The following is an 18660-nucleotide window of genomic DNA, read 5'->3' as shown; positions in this document are numbered from 1 at the left end:
CCCTTGCAAGGGGGAAAACCCTTGGTATATGAATTATTGTTATTGTTATTATTATTATTAGTATTAGTATTATAGTAATAACAGTATTGGTAAATGATAATGAGAGTAATAATATCATTATAATTATAATAATTATGTGCAATTGATCCATAAAGATATCCTCATAGCCCACCCCTTTTCAGGGGTCTGGCTATTTTATTCCGTTGTGTGGTACTTCATTGGTAGATGAGGGGTTGTATTTGTAATACAAACTTCCGTTACAGGACCGTTGCATTTTATCTTGAGTAACCTTTCCATATTGGGAAGCACACCATTTAATTCTTGTTGCCGCCAGGCTATGTATTCTAGGCATCGTCTCGCTAACAAAGGAAATTCCACGCGAATGTCCTGTGATACTTCTCTGTGTAGTAAGTTTGCCGGCATTCTAAGCAGAACGTGACTAAGTATTGTAAATATATCTAAAGACTGGGTCAGAAACGCACCAAAACTATATAATGAGCACGTGTTACGGTAACATAACCATGAATGAAAAAAGTTGTAACGACGATGATTCACCGTTCACGTTGTTGCCGTTGTTAAGTGATGAGTCACGGTGACGAGTAGCATGCTTGTATGGCTTTTGCACATACTGGCAAGTCATTAGTTATTGAATACAATTAAATGTAAATCAGCATCAGCCGAAGACGTTTATAACAAATCACAGCGTTTTGTGGCAAGAGATGTTTGAGTCATCGCTTAAAATTTGTTTAATTCAATATAGCATGTTAGAACCGTGTCTACATGCATATCTGAAAAAGACATGTGAATTATGTGTAAGAATATTCGTTATTAACACCCTCTGAATATTTAGAAAGTATAACATGATGCAATAGGTAAATACTGCTTTGATAATGAAAATGTTTCGTTTGCAATTAACTGTAGCTCTTCAATCGGTTACACGATTCCTGTTGATCAAATGTATTATTTGAAAACGATGAATGGTCATTGCACTCTCATAATCACAATATTACACCATGGTTAGAGTAGGGGAGGCAGTAGGTGATGACGATACTAAACAGGGGGCACATTCTCATACGTTTGAAGATATCTTGACGAAAGAACTCTATAAACTTCGAAAATATAATAGGTACAGCCCAAGGCGTAAGAATGTTTACATTACATTGATTATCTAGTAAATATTTTGGTATTTTGATATGAATACATGTGATATGCCACGTGAATAATGGTCTATAGGGAAACGTAGGATATGAAGATAACTTTAGAAATATGCAAGCTATCTTACATGATTCACAAACGTTCCAGTAAACAACCAAAAGCTTTGAGTCAGGGGTCAAAGCATTCGGTGTCAATTCTTCCATTTTATTTAATGTGACACTTAAAATGTCGTCCAAAAGTACCATGTCTGGTACTAAGGGCACCCAAGAAGGAGCACAAGGTAAGAAGTGAAGGAGCAGTGCATGACTTACCGGGAATCGCATAAATTTTTACAAATTGCTAAGGCGCTGAAGAAGGACGGGCCATTGACAGCCGCCGAGCAACAAGCTATCAATAGTTAGATGTAACCTGTGATATGTTCTAGTCACATGACATGCTTATATTGCTATTAAATTGTTCTTGATGATTTGTGTGAGGATATTAACATAATCACATAATAGAAAAAGTTGTTGGGGGCAATGTATGCACATTTCTTAACTTTGGGATAAAAATGGTAAATGCAGGAAAAGGACTCCTCACCAAGGGTTACATTTGATATATAGAATGAAAGAAAAATAAACCAAATAAATATAAGCTAGAGAATCTGGAGAACAATGACCTGTCATGAATCTTATTTTGAGGTCCTGCAGCTCTTCAATGCATCTCCTTTCTAAGAAGGGTAGTAAGATTTTGGGGGTAATGTTCAAGTATTGGACATCACTCATCAGTAAGAAGAAAACTAGCTGTTACTCCACCTCCACAGGGTGCTTTCCAGGACTTGTTCTCATCTCATTGTCAAGAGTGAGCCAATAACTGGAAATGACACTATTTACTCACTCAAACTTCCCTTCAGCTGTGTCACTGACTTTATTCTTCCAACTAACAACCACTGGCGTGTGACTGTGAGGCAGATAGTGATTTCTTGAAGTCGGTCTTAGCCTACATAGAAGGTGGTTTAGATCCAGTTGTTGCCCTGTGCTCTGAGTAGAGAGCAACACAATTTGGCAGCACCCTACGTGATTTTGCAGATCTTTCCAGGATCCACTTTGCTCAACTTGTATGGAATTGGAAAAGTTTTTCCAAACATAGTTTCCCTAAACTTACCTTGTTGTGGAGCCACCCCCCAGCAAAATCACCCACACTGACACTGTGCATGAATAGAGAAAATTAAAATGGAACAATTGATAAAAGGAAGAGCAGCTTTCCAATAACCAACTCCCCTCTGTTGCATTCCTGCTCCACCCTGTGACTCACCCTCCTGTGAATGGAGTAGTCTCCCCAAATATAGGAGCAATAGTGACAAAACAGTAGCCATTGCCCTTTCTTCATAGAAGCAAACAATTGCCCCAAATGCTGAAACATGATGACATAACTCATAAGAATTGAAGCATTAACAATGCTCAAACCCCACTGATCAAAGTTGCAATTCCATACAAATTCTGAATAAATGTCAGAGGAAGCACCATATGAAAATGGAGCCCTTATTTTGAATATGACAATTTATAGTTTCACCCAACCATAGAATTTGATATGTGACTTATGTGTTTCTGGTGAGAAATGTTGTGATATGAACGATGGTGTACATAATTTCCATCGCAAATGCGTACTTTTGAAGTAATTAAGTGTTGAACTTATGCCTACATTTCCCAAACGATCCGGGGGGGGATGTGTGGGAAATCGGGGTTTTTGGGTGGGGAAGACTAATAAATGGAGTAATGTGCATCGCAAAACAGGTATAAAATGAACAAAAACACTTAAGAAAAAAAAATCACATTTTAGGGCCTGAGTCCAGCGGTAGCCATCTTTATTTTTACCAACGATTCGAAAAATGTCTCACTAGATTTGTTACATTTAGCGAAGTCCACTGCAGCTGCGCAAGACTTCCTAACCGTAAAATAACGTTACCTCCGTTAAACTATTTGAGTATGATATAGTAACCTCTGGAGAGACAGGAAGAGGAACCTGGTGTGGGACACTCGTCCATACATTTTGGTATTATATCTGGCCAGGGCAGACAGGATGCTTGTTCATGTTGTGCCGGAGGGAGAAAGCAAAAGAGTTGAGTAAAGAAAAAAGGCGGGGGGGACTAAGTGGGCAGGGGAAAACTTTTAAGAATTTGTTCACCATAGAGAATTAAGTGGATTAACAAAGGTGCATTATCAAATGTACCTTTGTTTTGTTCAATAGTGTTGGAGTTCCAAATGATGACTGATTCCAAACACTTCCTTTTTACTCAGTTGGGTTTACTAAATCAACAGTTCTGGTTTATCCCAGTCCATCAGGTGGTTGCTGTTGTTCCTATGTTATGTATACATTAGTGGTAACATCAAATAAATAAACCTGAGTTCACAGCAGTTTTGCAGTTGTATATGCAGCTAACAACAGATATTGTCCTTGTAGCATGCATGCACACAAAGTGGTTTTGTTTGGCAACATGATTTCCTCCTCCATCCCTCCCTTGCTAAAGATAGCAAAATAGAAGATTAGATTACCAAGTTTGAATGTATAAATTAGTGTTGGTGATCTATTTTGCTGTGTTTAGCATATAATGGACAGGAGAACCCATCTGGCATCACACGAACCCCCTCCCCCTTAACAATATAAGGAGATCAATACTCCAGCACCTAGTCAGCAGTATCAAAATCAACTTGCCGCAGCCACCACAAACACATCACATCTGCTACACTACATAGCACCTAGTACTCCAGCACCTAGTCAGCAGTATCAAAATCAACTTGCCACAGCCACCACAAACACATCACACCCACTACACTACATAGCAGAACACCCACACACACCAAAAAACATTAAAACAACACCCAAAGACTTGTATCACGCACAGATACTCTCTTCTCTTCCTCCATAACCACCAAATACCAGCCTCCGGAAACATATTCATAATCATATCATTCACTGCTCCATTAACACACTGAAAGACAACACACTGCTGCATGCCAGACCCCCTGATATACACCCTTCTGAATCCTCTCTCCCACGAAAGAACAGAGTCCACCTGGCCAGACTACGGTGCGGCCACCACCCAGCACTTCTAAGCTACCAGAAGAGGCTGGATAACCGCATTGTGAACAGCTGCCCAAGATGTAACACTTCACCCCATACCATACAACACATAATGGAAGACTGCATTATACACAATCATGCACGCAAACAACACAACATACACTCTATAAAGGATTTGTGGGAAAACCCAGTTTTGGCTGTGGCATTCCTTGGGGAGACGGGACTGCTCGGACAGACAGTCTAGGGAACGACGACAACAACAACAACAACTTAGGCTCCTGCACATAATTAGCAGGAGACCCATAAATTAAATCCACATTGGTCCAGTGCCATGCTTGCTATTCTTGGGTCTATCTTACATTTACACTCACAAACATTAACTATTGCCCAAATAATTGGACTTGCAGCCAACCCACCCACTCCTACACCCAAAAACATAATACACAGACACAATAGAAAAATTACAAGCTTACACAGAAGAAATAGGAAGGATTTTGGAGAACTTCTATAAATCTAATATCTATCAATAGAGAAGATGGTAGAGGAGATCACAAATACCATACAGAAAACCAACAAGAAACATTTGTAGAGGCTATTGAAAAGATACAACTTTAACTATACACCAGGTAGCTACCCTCAATAACTAAATGAAGACACGAGAAAGCAACAAACATATGTGGAATACAATAAAACCACTAAACACTCAGAAATAAACCCACCACACACTTAAAGCAGGAAAAGCAACTAAAAGAAAATTCCCATCCCTAAAACAGCACATCATTATTAACAAGAACTTTTTTGAAATAGTTGTTAAACAAACAACTCCAGAAAATTGAATGATTAACAAAAAGTTAAAACAAATTAAGACCAAACATAGATGCCACCCCTACCTTTTCCAATCAAGATACTGTATAGTAAAAAAAGAAAAAAATGTGCAGGAAGTCCAGACAAGATGTCAGTTATCTGTCTAAAACACCCAAGCCTGATAGCAAGAAAGTCCCTGACATACTTTCAACCACTTCTTAAAGCAGAACAAAATCCCAGCAATCAGGAAAAGAACACACATAATTCCTATCTTAAAATCAAACAAATTACTCAAAAGCCTAGCATCTTATAGATCATTCTCTCGTGTCCACAATATCTAAACTAATGGAAAGATAGATCTCGGAAAGAATCCAAACACACTGCCCACCTCTTCTAATCAACAAGAACTCTGAAAGGTCCACTCCACCATTACACTACTCTTAGAAATTGCTCAACAGCACTAGAAAGATTTAACAAGGAAACAACAACAGGAAGAACTAATGGAGAAGTAGATAAGTAAGGCATTTTATACAGTTTAGATAATGAGGGTGCAAAAGTCAAATTTTTGTAGCAAGACCAATATAGAAGACATTAACAGGTTGGCCCACAGCATCACTCTGTGTGGTTAGCTATAGATGTATGGTATCCAGCTGACTGCAGCCTGTCATTATAGGATTGCTCCAATAGATCAACATATGATGTTGGTAAAGTTGAAGCACAATTTGGGCTTGTCTATCTTATTGCTCACTGGTATTGTTACTTGCGGCATAGATTGAGGTGATGGGGGGGGGGTGAGGGTTCAAGCCCTGCCAATGGTGAGTTGAGCTAAGGACATGGTTCATTATATTCCATGCTACAAAGCCCTTTGTAAGGGGCACCATCCCAGCATCTTGATAGGGGGGAGTTTGTGACATTAGACCAAATTGATCTCTGTGCTAAATCAGTGTTTGCCACAGTTCACATTTATTGATTTGGGCAAATTCATTGGGTTACTGGCTCTGACAGAGCTACCTATGAAGTATATATTGGTCCTTGTAACACCTTGAATTTTGCAAAGTCCTGAGGATTGGTTGTTCTTGGATCCAAAGATGAGAGCTTCTCCAATTGGCTTAGTGTAGGAAAGGAGTACAGTAATTCCTTACTGATGTTATTGATCACATCTTGCTAATGAGTAATTAACATGAAACAGCTAAATGATCTGTTCTTTTGGCCCATGATTTATATTTCACCCACTTGTTATGTTGTATGAATGGAATGGTGTATATCATAATGATTAAAGTCAAGATATTTATCTCTAGTTTTTATGAAAGTCCTTAAGTATTATTTTAACATATTTTTTATATATTCATTTCTTTATCTTTTTTAACAGCTCTACCAAAAACATTGACAGAATATGATGATCAGTTGGAAACACATCAGATTCTGGTCCAGGTCAAGTCAAAGGAAATGGTATGTTACAATATATTTATATATATTATTATTATTATTATAATTATTACATTTATTTGTTTATTTATTTTTATCTATTATTATTATTATTATTATTATTATTTTTTTTTTTTTTTTTTTTTTTTTTTTTTTTTGTGCTCAAATGCTTAGAAAAAATTAATCATAGACAAAATTAATCACTTCAGTACTAATTGGCAGTTATTTATTTATTTATTTTTAGATACAGTTGTAGTTTCATTTATGTAGGGGTTAAACTTATCTCAAGTATCTGGCTGTTGCCAGGCAGTTTTATTCATCTGCACATGACCCATCACTAGCATAGAGAGGGTGAAATCCATATTGCAAAAAACATGCATGTTGATAAGTCTCATATACCTCACTCCTTTCTTTGTTTATATGACAAAAATAGAATACAATAGAAATAATGAAATCATTATGACTGTATAAAAATGCAGGGCTGATATTTAATCAATAGCCTGTATTTACTGGATAGGGTAGATCAAAGAGTGCTGAGGTGGTAGGCAAATAGAAAGAGCTCATTTTCAATTGATATCTAGCATTATTATTATATTGATTTTTACCCAACAGTCCAAAATGTATGATGACTTGAAGAGCCTGCGGGAATCCAAAGAACACTTAACAAAGGTCAAGACACTGCTGCAAGAAGAAATTGCTGATGCAAATAAATCTATCAACAGAAATTCTGAAGAACTGACCTCTTTAAAGAATAAGGTAAATTATTTGTGACTTAATTTTTAGTTGGAGTTCATAAAAAATATATCTTAATGATTTTTTTAAATACATTGTGCAAGCATAACCTACCACAAGAAACATACCAAGGGTTTTCCCTAGCTGAATTACTGATAAATTGTATGACATGTACAATATCTGTAGTGTGCATCATTGTTGTCAAGGTGAGATGGTCAAACAAAATCTAAAATTATGTATGATCCCACACTTAATTTGTTTTAGAAAACTGCATCTCTCTAACATACTACTAGTCTTTTCCCTTTGGTTCTCATCTGTACCACATCCATGTACATTCAGTAACCCAATTACTAGGGATCTGGTTGGATTCCTTCTCCTGCCTCAATTCACCCAATTTATAGGCAATTCACCCAAAGAATCTCACTCAATTCTGCATTTTTGGTAGGCAGCCCTGCTCACCCTTCCCCTGCTGAGCTGGCTGAAACCTCAAACCTCCTTAAAATATTTTCATATTTCTTCACTTAGCTCTGTGACTATACGAGTTACACGAATTTCATGTACATCTAGGGATGAAACAGTCCTTGTTCACCTATTTCAAAGCTTTCCATCTCAATAGTATAAAGAAAGAAAGTATTTATAGTGAGTATAAGATAAGGAATATAATTCTAATATTTATACTGTATTTTACTTATCGCTGTGTCCAGTTATTATGAGGTTGGTTGTGAAATTTAAAATGTCTTCTGTGATGTAAAATAGTCATGAATATGACTGTGTTTTCACGTATCCCATAAAGTGACACATAAAAGAGAAAATGAAATGTGTATATGATTATCTTTTGATACTGGACGGGTGGTGGGAAGCACAGCGTCTTGCTCCCTCCCTCCACCCCCAATCAATCTCATGAGTCAGAATTGAACATGACTTGAGTACATACTGCTCATGGTTTTTCGATCTCGATTAGTTTACAGCCTTCATCATCTCATACTCATTATCTTCTTGAGTCTTTGAATACGGTTGTACCAACATATGTAGTCGGAAGAGTGACACTCAGATTGGAGATTGAAATATGTAGATATGAACAAGTTCGTGACTTGCATCATAGCGAAGGATGAGCAGGGCTGCCAACCAAAAACGCAGGATCGACTGAGATTCTTTGAGTGAATTGCCTATAGTCATGTTCAGTGACATGAGTGGGAACATGGTAGTAACATTATTTTCTGCCCACCTGACCATGGTTATCAGGGAAGAAAGAGATACGTCGTACAAGGGTTAACAAATATGTTCAAAGGAACAGCAGGAAGGAGGGACATCAGTCATACAAAAACATCTCATCATTCCCGTATGAGCTGAGATTTTACATAGACAAACGTGTGGGTTTGGTTTGTAAAAGTATCCTGAAACAGTCCCCAAAGTACTGATTACATGTCAATTATTACCAGGTATTACTCCATAATTGTGTCCTAATTACCCTTTTGTAATTTCAGTTAAGGTATCACAAAGAGAAGCAAATCACAGACAACATAGAACGGTTAGAATATCAACTACGTAACAACAATTATAAACCCAAAGAAGAACAGCGAATTCTAGATGAAATATCCATGTTACGGCGGTCCATCAAGACTCTTCGTGAATACCTTGCTAAGCAGGTTTGTTAAAGTCTTCAAATTTTTATAAGAACCCTGTATCATTCATATTTTCTCATGATAATGTATCTTTGCAAATAACCTTTATGTATTGATTAATCATGCTGAATGGTACATTTAGCAAATCTCATATCCTCATTTTATTACTACAGGCTGCTAACAAGAAATTTAGGGAGGAACGTTCACGTTTGATTGATCAGAGAAATGATAACTACTCCAAACTGCGAGGAATTTGCTTGCAAGAAGATGAGATTCGTAAAGGCATTGTTGATGTCAGGGACGCTATTGCCACAAACAAAAAATGTAAGATATTTTGAAAACTTTATAAAGTTGGTTTAAGTAATATATATATGTATCTATGTGTGTGTATATATATATATATATATATATATATATATATATACATACATACATACATACATACATACATACATACTTACATATACACCTCTTTGGGGATCGGTGCCATCAGCGTAGAGCTGATGGCCAGGGGTGGCTCAGTGATGAATTATGCGAGTCCTGCATGGGCTCCTAATCTCAGTGAGACACACCACAACACCCTTCAAATCATACAAAACAAAGCCCTAAAAACAATTACAGGCTGCACAAATACAACACCTACAGACCATTTACACCATGAAACAAAAGTCCTCAAAGTCAAGGACCACCTCGACATGAGAGGCACACAAACACTTGCTGCAGCCACCACAAACACATCACACCCGCTACACTACATAGCAGAACACCCACACACACCAAGAAACATTAAAACTACACCCAAAGACCTTTATTACGCACAGATACTCTCTTCTCTTCCTCCACAACCACCAAATACCAGCCTCCGGAAACATATTCATAATCATATCACTCACCGCTCCATTAACACACTGAAAGACAACACACTGCTGCATGCCAGACCCCCTGATATCCACCCTTCTGAATCCTCTCTCCCACGAAAGGACAGAGTCCACTTGGCCAGACTGCGGTGTGGCCACCACCCAGCACTTCTAAGCTACCAGAAGAGGCTGGATGACTGCATTGTGACCAGCTGCCCAGGATGTAACACTTCACCCCATACCATACAACACATAATGGAAGACTGCATTATACACAATCATGCACGCAAACAACACAACATACACTCTATAAAGGATTTGTGGGAAAACCCAGTTTTGGCTGTGGCCTTCCTTGGGGAGACGGGACTGCTCGGACAGACAGTCTAGGGAACGACAACAACAACAACAACATATACACCAGAAAGTTTCTTCCCCCTTATGAGGGGGGGTAGACAGCCAAGGCATTCACCCATCCCACACCCATTTGCAATAATAATGCTGCTTCAAATGGCTGGCAGTTGCCCTCAGGCCCTCTTACAGATATATTTTGGGGAGAAATTTTGGACTGTTGTATGTGTTATATTTGTGTGGAACTGTTACTGGTTGAAAGTGGTATAAGAAGGAGAACAGTTATCAGTCGTCAGCTCTGTGTTTGAGAAAGTGTAAGAAGTGCAGTTGAAGTTAAGAGAGAGAGAGAGAGTGATCTTGGGTCCAGTCTGGAGACTGAGTGTCATCCCCTCAGGGCTGCACTTCAGTATGGAGGTGACAGGGTTGTAATAATGTTAATAAATCACAACTAACACCACAGTCAGACAAAAGAAAGAGTTAAGTAAGCGAAACTATATATTTCGATTGCTAACTGCAATCCTCTTCAGAAAGATATAGTTTCACTTACTCAATTCTTTCTTTTGTCCGACTGTGGTGTTAGTTGTGATTTACAAATGTGTTACTACATTTCTCACCAATGTTAATAAATGTTGCCTTGAGTCTAAGTGGCAAGCTTGCAGCCTCACAGTGGCTGGCATTGGTCCTCAGCAATGTTTCCTCTAATTTTTTGCTGTGAGTGTGTGCAGAAATTTGCATGTGTGCAAACTTTGCCTTCACTGAAAAGTATTTGTGCGCCCATGCAAGTCACCATCTGATCATTGAAGCAAATACGCACAATGTGCATGTGCACAGTGTGTGTACTCACTTTTAGAAAAATAAGCTGCTGTATTTATAAGTTGATATCCTGAAATTTGAGATTGTGCCCAGGTTTCTTCTTAAATTTATTCAAAGTAAAGCAATTATGTAAAGAATTAAGTGAGATTTGTTTATAGGGACACTTTCATTATTTGCCTTGGATTTGTACTGGATCTTCATTTCTTCAGTTTATAACCACCCTTCATTTATTACTATCATTGGCACTCCCTCTTCCTTGTTTGACAAACATTCCTCTTGCATCCAGTGCCCTCTTTACCTCATCCATCCGCTTCATTATTGGTCTTCCTCTCAAGTTCACTCTATCTACTTTTTTCCACACTTTTTTTTTATAGTCTTCCCTCACTCATTCATTTCATATATCTAAACTGTCTTGATGATCTTCAGTCTGCCCTGTCTGACAACTCTCCATACCTGTTGTCTACCTCTCCATCACATTTCTCACCTTGACCTTCTTCATAACCCCTACCATACTGCTCAAATAAGTTTTAGCAATTTCATTCACCCTCCCCTTAATTCTATGTCTGCTTATTGGGGGGGAAAAACCCTTTGATATATGTGTATTTGATCATTATATTTTCCTAACAGCCATAGATGAGTTGCGGCAACAGCGGGGTGTAAAGGAGCGGGAGTGGCAGGAACAGCAGCGTGCTATTAGAGAGGCTCGTCAACGAAAATACGAAGAGAGGCAACAGCAGAGGATTGAGAAAGCCCGGCAACGACAGGAAGAACAGAACAAACTTTGGTGAGTATTTTTGTGAAGAAACAGTGTTTTGGTATGTAATAAAACATTGTAAACTTTTTTATTATATGTTTAATTCTCTTCCAACTACCAGTAAAGCTGGACAGATATGCAAGCAGATTTAAATTCGTGGATAAAGTTGGTGTAGATTAGATGTCATGGATCCTTATGTATATACATGTAAAATACATGGTTTTGTTTACTTTACAGGGAGGAGTATGAAGCAAGCATTGTGCCATTCCAAGAGGAATGTGATTTGTGCCGTGGACTACTATCATATTTAAATTCCCACAATCAACTTTCCACCCCTGCTACTCCAGCAACTGGAAGAGTGACTCCCAGCACTCCACGTCTGCAAGATGCAGAGGGCAAGGGGTCTTTCTATTGCAAAGAATGGGAGCAAACAGAAGAGCCCAGGTTGAACAAGAAAGACCGAGCCAAGGCCAAGAAGGAGCAGAGAAAGGCAAACAAAGTAAAGGACTTGTCACATACTCCTGACGTCTATGCCAAGTTTGCAAAACTTAGCCTTTTGCCACCCAAAAAGAGTGAGGATATTGCAGCCAGTTTAATTGCCATTCAAGATAAGTTGACCTTCTTTGAAGGGCTTGCAGAAGAAGAGAAAAAAAGAAGAGAAGAACACCAAGTAGCTAAAGACCAGAAAAAGGGTGATTCTTTTGAACCAAGTGATGGTTCTGCACAACAAGAGGGTGCTAATAAAGAAGTCAAGACAGCTCCTGTCCGGCCAAACAATTTGCAGCTTGCCGTTCCTTTACCTGTAATCTCCTCTCCACATACTTTCTCCACAGGAGACACTGCCAGACAACCTCATGAACTTTATAGTCAGAAAGTAACTCCACAGTTGTTCCTTCCAACTCAAAATCTGGCTCCACTTGACTCTGCAAGTGCAGGCATCTCATGGGCTCGGAGAACAGCTGCCACCCAGTCCAAACTTCCAGATGTTCATATTGGCCTTTCTTCTCAAACATTTTGCAGTACACCATCAGGTGTGCAGGTGACCCTTTGTACTGACATGCAAAGATCACCAACCAGTCCAGCTGCTTCAAATTTACAAAGGACACCACCAGTGTTGCTCAATGGCAAACTTACACCACCCAGTCTCTCTTCATCTCCATCGTCTCCAGTTTCTTCAATGGCAAAACCATTCCAGTCCCCCAGTAGTCAGACTACTTGTGGGACAAACATGCATAATATAAGACCACTGGACAACCAAATCAATGTCTTCTTCCCAACTAATTCAATTTTATCAAAGAATCTTGGTCTGGGATTGTCGGAAATGAATAACAATGATAGCAGCAAGAATGGGTCTAACTACAACCCAGTTGTTCACCAGGGACAACTTTCTATATGTCCTTCTTTCCAAATTGTTAATAGCTTAGCAAATGAACAAGTTTAGGAGTTTGTGTCTTCTAGTCAGTAGCCATATTGTTCAGGCCTCATTCTCAGTAGGTAGATTTACTGAATTATGTAAGGAGTTACCAATTTTGTGGCCATCAGTAACATGGAAATACCTTCAGATACTGTTTCATAATGATAAGAATTGTTGCCTCGAGTTTCACTGACTGGACAACCACAGCCCCACAGTGGCTGTGACAACAGCCCTTGAGCCCCACCATTGCTTGCAACAGTCCTTGGGCGCACCTATAGATCTCCTTGGGTAAAAATGTACTGTTGTCTATTTTGTATTAATATGGGACTGTTTCTATGTCCTTGGCTTACAGTAGTGGTAGGAGAGGAGCAGTCACTAGGTGCAAGCTCTCCTTGTGGAAAGGAGGAAGAAATCCATTCAAAGTTGATAGATCTTGGGTGTGGTCTGGAGACCGAGTGGACCGTCTCATGCAGGTACCCACGGTTGGTCCATACTGTTTTGTGTGAAGAGTATTGGATATATATGATATATATTTTAATTCTTAAGATTTTTTGATAATTTTTCAAGTTTATGTGATGTGGAAAGAATGGGAGAAATTTATAAGTTTCACTCCCTTTTTTTTTTATCATCATTATTATGTTTAGTTTTTATTTAACAGAGGCATAAGTTATGATTTTATCAAGTGTTTGTGTTTCTTTGCCTAGTGCAAGCAAAACAACACAGAATATGGGTAGTGAAAGACATTTTTCCATTTATGCAATGGAAAAGAAATTGTGTGCTTGTGGGGTTTCCCATTTTTGTGACCAGGTCATTGTGGTGTTCTTATTCATAGACTATGGTTTTGATATTGCCAGACACTATTATTTGATTGACAACCTTGTACAGAAGGTTGTCATAGTTTATTGAGACCCATTCAAGTCCATTTTGTGTCTCATAGTTGAATTAGATTGTCTGACAAGACAAAACAAAAAATATGTCACATTGAAAGGGTCAAATCTAGATTTCACAAAGTATGCATGAGAAAATGTATGACTTTATTTTTCACTTGTATAACTGATAACATTTGTTGATAAAGGGAAGGAATGTTGAACATTCCTCCATGTTTGGGTGCTTTGGTGTAATATTGATATATTCCATAGATGTAGATCCAATGTTTTATTTTTATTATAATAAACTTGGACTGGTACGCACATCTCTAAATGACTTGATGATTTGATATATGTCAATTACTCTATATTGTTAATTCTTTTTAAATTCTGCTTTTATGATCATGATTTGTATATGTATATCCCTGAGCTCTGATAAAGGCTCTCAGGCCTAGCCAACTGACAGAGTGGGTAACGGCTGAAATGTTGAAAATATATATATATATGTATAAATATATATATATATATATATATATATATATATATATATATATATATATATATATATATATATATATATATATATATGTATAAATATATATATATATATACATCTCTGCTTTATGACCTTGTACACAAATGTAACAGTTCCTTATAATACGAAGATATTTATATTCCACATCATTTATTGCTACTCATTCTTGTTATTGACATTTTATTTTGTTTGAATGTATGTGTATGTGTATCATTATTTGTTATTTGATTTTGTCTAATTATGTTACATAAACAAATTAATTGGCAAGATTCCAGAAAGTACAAAAAGTCACAAGCATAACTTATAAACAAGCTTTGAGTATAAATAAAATGCAAGAGATAATTAGTGTTTCTTTGACCTCTTCTGTGCAATTTCAGTTAATGACCCAGGGTTGACAAATATCAGATAAAGCCTTTGCACTGTGGTGAAGAATGGAAAATGGGTAAGGATTTTTCTTCATACTTAGCCATCTTGCTTTGCCAATAATAGCAGATTACTCATGAGTGTCTCTGGTCCCCTCAACCCCCTATGTATGTTTGATGAGGACCACAATGGAAATAAGCGCTCATGCTTTTTGTGTTATCCTCGGCAATTTACATTTATTATTTCGAACTATGTGGTCTTGTCATTATTTGCACTTCATGTACATTGATTTATTGCCAAATAAAGTCTATCTATCTATAATGAATGTTCAGAGTCTGACAAAGGTCTTTTTCAAATTGATATACAGTGCAGTTTGAGGATGATACAGGATGAACTTGATTGCAGTTTATATATTTGGCTAGATTTGAGCATGGAGTACCATATGCAGTGGCTGAGCAATGTGCATATACACCAAGACAATGACATCATTGTTTAGTGTATCCAAAGTCCTCATACTACACCTCACATTAAAAATCCCCAGAAAACACAATAACTTCTCTAAGTGAATAATGGTTCCACCCAGAGGATGTTACTGGTTTCCTTGAGGCCATGTGTCTTCTGTAAGATAGACCCAGGGTAACAGATTGAATGATTCCAAAGTACTGCCAGTTAAAACAGTGGCATGGACATGGATAGTATTTCTTTACCTCATATTTAAGTTAACCTACAATTTAATAGGTTGGAAGTCATGCTCAATTGAAAGTCCCTATCATTGTGGGAGTATTGATCTTTGTTCTGTACATTACTATTCATTGTTTTCTTAACCTGGTATATGTTCTACTTTTTTATTTTATATCACCTTTTTATTCTTTCCATTATTTTTTCTGTATTGTTAGTACAGTAGTGGAATATGGAGTGCTACCACAATTATGTTAAATGTTTTGTGTGCTGATGTTTGGATTCTATCAAGGTTAGTCTTTGACTTTGTCATATAGAGTTCTTGAATTTAGTCCTTTGTTAAGGTTTCTCTCATGCTCAGATGAGGGTCCACATTTGCTTTCAAATTTATCATATATTTCTATGAGACATTTCTATGTTATTGACTCATTATTAACTGATTTTAGGACCAAAAATATTGGGTAATCCAAGTCAGGGTTTACTTCATCTCAATATGGGTAATGTTGGTTCCTGGTAGGTTTGAGTAGTCTTGAGAATGCAATGTTGTTTGGTGGGACCAGGATTGCAATCATTGATTGTGATGCTTGTCCCTTATAGCATCAGTGACAGTTACTACTGTATGGAAGGCAGGCAATCACTCCAGTATTTCCATTATAGAATATTCAAAGCCAAAAGTGAAGGTGGATTTATTACTCTATTCACAAGGGAGTGTTGCAGGGCAGGGATTAAGTGCAAAAGAGACTTGGATTTTTGGAAGGTTGTTACTCTCTCCTGTTATTGTTTGGCATTCATGTAGTATTTGGGTGACATTACTGGGGGGAAGTCCCCCAGCCAGCTTAGGTGTAGGGTGGCTTTTTTAGGGCATCTTTTGCAGTCCCCTCCCCATGTAGATTGAGAAGAGTGGATCCTGAAAAAAATGCATTGTGCTATGTTGCTGGATGACTTGGTTAATGCTGTGGATTGTGGTCACTGTGTGGATGTGAACTACCTTGATTGTGAGAAGGCACTGGAGAGTTCTCCATGAGAATTTGTTGGTCAAATTAGGAACCTTAGGAGTGGACAGCAATGTTCTAGGCTGGATCAGGAGCTTTCTCATAGATAGCTTTCACCAGGTATGCATCAGGAGGGAGTGTTCAGATTGGTTGCCAGTGCTAGGTGGAGTGCCACAGCATTCAGACCTGGGACCAGTCCTTTTCCTGGTGTATATTAACAACATCATTAACAGTCTTGAGTTAAAAGTCAGTTTGTGGATGATACAATGATATACAGAACCTTGACAACTGAGGGAGATTCAGAGACTAATGTGACATATATCTGGAGGAATGGACCAACAAATGGCTGCTTATATTTAATGCAAACAAATGTAAGACCATGCATATAGGCTGCAGTAGCCAGCAGGCTCACTACCATTTGAATAACAGTAGGCTGGAAAAATCAACCCAGGTAAATGACCTTGGACTGTAAGACGAACAACCTCAAGTCCGCAGTTCATGTTGTAACGGTAGCAGCTAAGGCGATCAGCAGAGAGGGCATCATCAAGAGAAACTTCAGTGTGCTCACCAAGGACATTTTGTTGCCACTCTATCTCCATTCTGGACTATAGAGCCCAGTCGTGGTCCCCTTACATAAAACGAGACATCCGGGCTCGAGAGAGAGTACAGAGGAGGGCAACGATACTGGTACCAGGCCTCGATTAGGACCCCCTATGACTCGTGCGGCCGCGCTGTCCGCGTCTTGGGTTACAGTCCCTGGAGGAGAGGAGAGTGAGAGGCGATATGATGGAGGCCTTCAAGCTCCTGCAAGGATATGAGACCTCCCCTATACAAAGTTGTTCCAGCTAAACATAAACAACTTCAGAGGCCATTCCATGAAATTTAGCAAACCTGACCATTGGAGGACCACGATGTTTATGTGTTATATGTGTACTGATTGATGTTACTCATGACGGTCTCTGGTCCCCTTAACCCCTACGTATGTTGTCTGTGTAACTTAGTGTAGAAAACAGTCTAATGAGGACCACAATAGAAATAAGCTTACGTGCTTTTTGTGTTATCCTCGGCAATTGTAATTGTTATTTCGAACTATGTGTTCTTTTCATTATCTGCATTTCATGTATGTGATTCATTGCCAAATCAACTTATCATTATTATTATTACTACTATCATCGACCCTTGGAATTCACTGCTCCATCAATAGCCACATAGACGAGGTACGATAGACAAGTAGGACTATTATGACAAGTGATTGACAGATCATAGAGTTGGGGATTACCGAAAGTAGACCCTTCTTATTTCCCCACTGTCCATTCATTTGTGTGCTGCAGGATCTTTGGCTTTTTTAATAAATGGTACGAAATATCAAGTTAAAAAGCCCGCCTTAGAAGAATACATATATGATATAGATGATACAGCCTTCGAGGAGAGCGGCCAAAAAATAAATTAGTAAGAACAGTAACAGTTATTTACGAACTGACATATTTCACATATTTACATAAGCGTTTCATTATTGTATTCGTAATTTTTACTATCCCTGTCTGGCTACTCGATCTTGTTTTAAAGTCATGTTCTATATATATGTTACTTTATTAAATTTAACAAATTGATAATGATGTAGGTAATTGTGATTTTTATGCAATTATAAGTTACCTTTAATGCCAACATATATAGATAGATAAGTGAATTATTTCTAAAATCACTAAAATGTATAACCGAACTATTCGGACAACGTCGTCACAACTTCGATCAAACCAAAACACGCTTGCACAAGGTGAACAAACGTTGTGTATACAAGTGAAAAGTGAAATATGGCCGATGAGGAATTTGAAAATGACGAGTAAGTGTTAATGTTGTCTAGTTTGAAGTAATGTAATATGACACAGTATTATAGTCTCCTATGAATTAATATATTTACTTAGGTATATTATTGTTAATTACAAGGTGACAAGGTCTGACTACTGTAACTATTGTCACTGATTATCGTTTCTTGTGCAAATCCTATTTCAGTATTCGTATGAGCGAAATTAATAGAAAATAAAAAAAATCATATCGTACTATTAAAGTGTGCAATCGGCTAGGGAAGACACCACCTGTATTCATACAGTTATGCTGCAAACTAAACTCTTCCAGTTAGATGTGTAGGAAAAAGTGCACTGACTGAAGATGTGGATCTCTGAAGTTTTTGGGCCCAGTTTTACACAAGGGTAAAAATAAAGATGTATGCAGGTCTCACAGATCT

At 38.0% G+C, this 18660-nt stretch overlaps 1 protein-coding gene across 2 annotated transcripts; it reads left to right on the top strand.

Annotated features, from left to right (window-relative positions):
- Positions 1-1297: 1297 nt before the first annotated feature.
- On the top strand, positions 1298-14727 carry LOC143040018 (uncharacterized). Of its 2 annotated transcripts, XM_076210553.1 has the most exons (8): positions 1304-1435; positions 4201-5535; positions 6389-6468; positions 7057-7200; positions 8661-8822; positions 8972-9122; positions 11444-11600; positions 11808-14727. In XM_076210553.1, the coding sequence occupies exons 3-8, from the start codon at positions 6466-6468 to the stop codon at positions 13009-13011; spliced, it is 1821 nt and encodes a 606-aa protein (XP_076066668.1). In that variant the 5' UTR covers positions 1304-1435; positions 4201-5535; positions 6389-6465; the 3' UTR covers positions 13012-14727. The 2 variants fall into 2 exon arrangements, with proteins under 2 accessions (XP_076066667.1, XP_076066668.1); XM_076210552.1 differs by lacking the exon at positions 4201-5535 and having other exon boundaries at positions 1298-1435.
- The last annotated feature ends 3933 nt before the right edge of the window (positions 14728-18660 follow it).

This window comes from Oratosquilla oratoria, chromosome 27 (assembly GCF_046742065.1).
Source record: "Oratosquilla oratoria isolate Oo_2021 chromosome 27, ASM4674206v1, whole genome shotgun sequence".
NCBI lineage: Eukaryota > Metazoa > Arthropoda > Malacostraca > Stomatopoda > Squillidae > Oratosquilla > Oratosquilla oratoria.
This window is presented reverse-complemented; position numbering and strand designations above follow the sequence as displayed.

Coding starts and splice junctions, on each gene's coding strand:
- LOC143040018 (XM_076210552.1), top strand. CDS start 1,381: ATGTCGTCCAAAAGTACCATGTCTGGTACTAAGGGCACCCAAGAAGGA. Junction 8,823..8,971: donor GTGAATACCTTGCTAAGCAG/GTTTGTTAAAGT, acceptor TTATTACTACAG/GCTGCTAACAAGAAATTTAG. Junction 11,601..11,807: donor GAAGAACAGAACAAACTTTG/GTGAGTATTTTT, acceptor TTTACTTTACAG/GGAGGAGTATGAAGCAAGCA.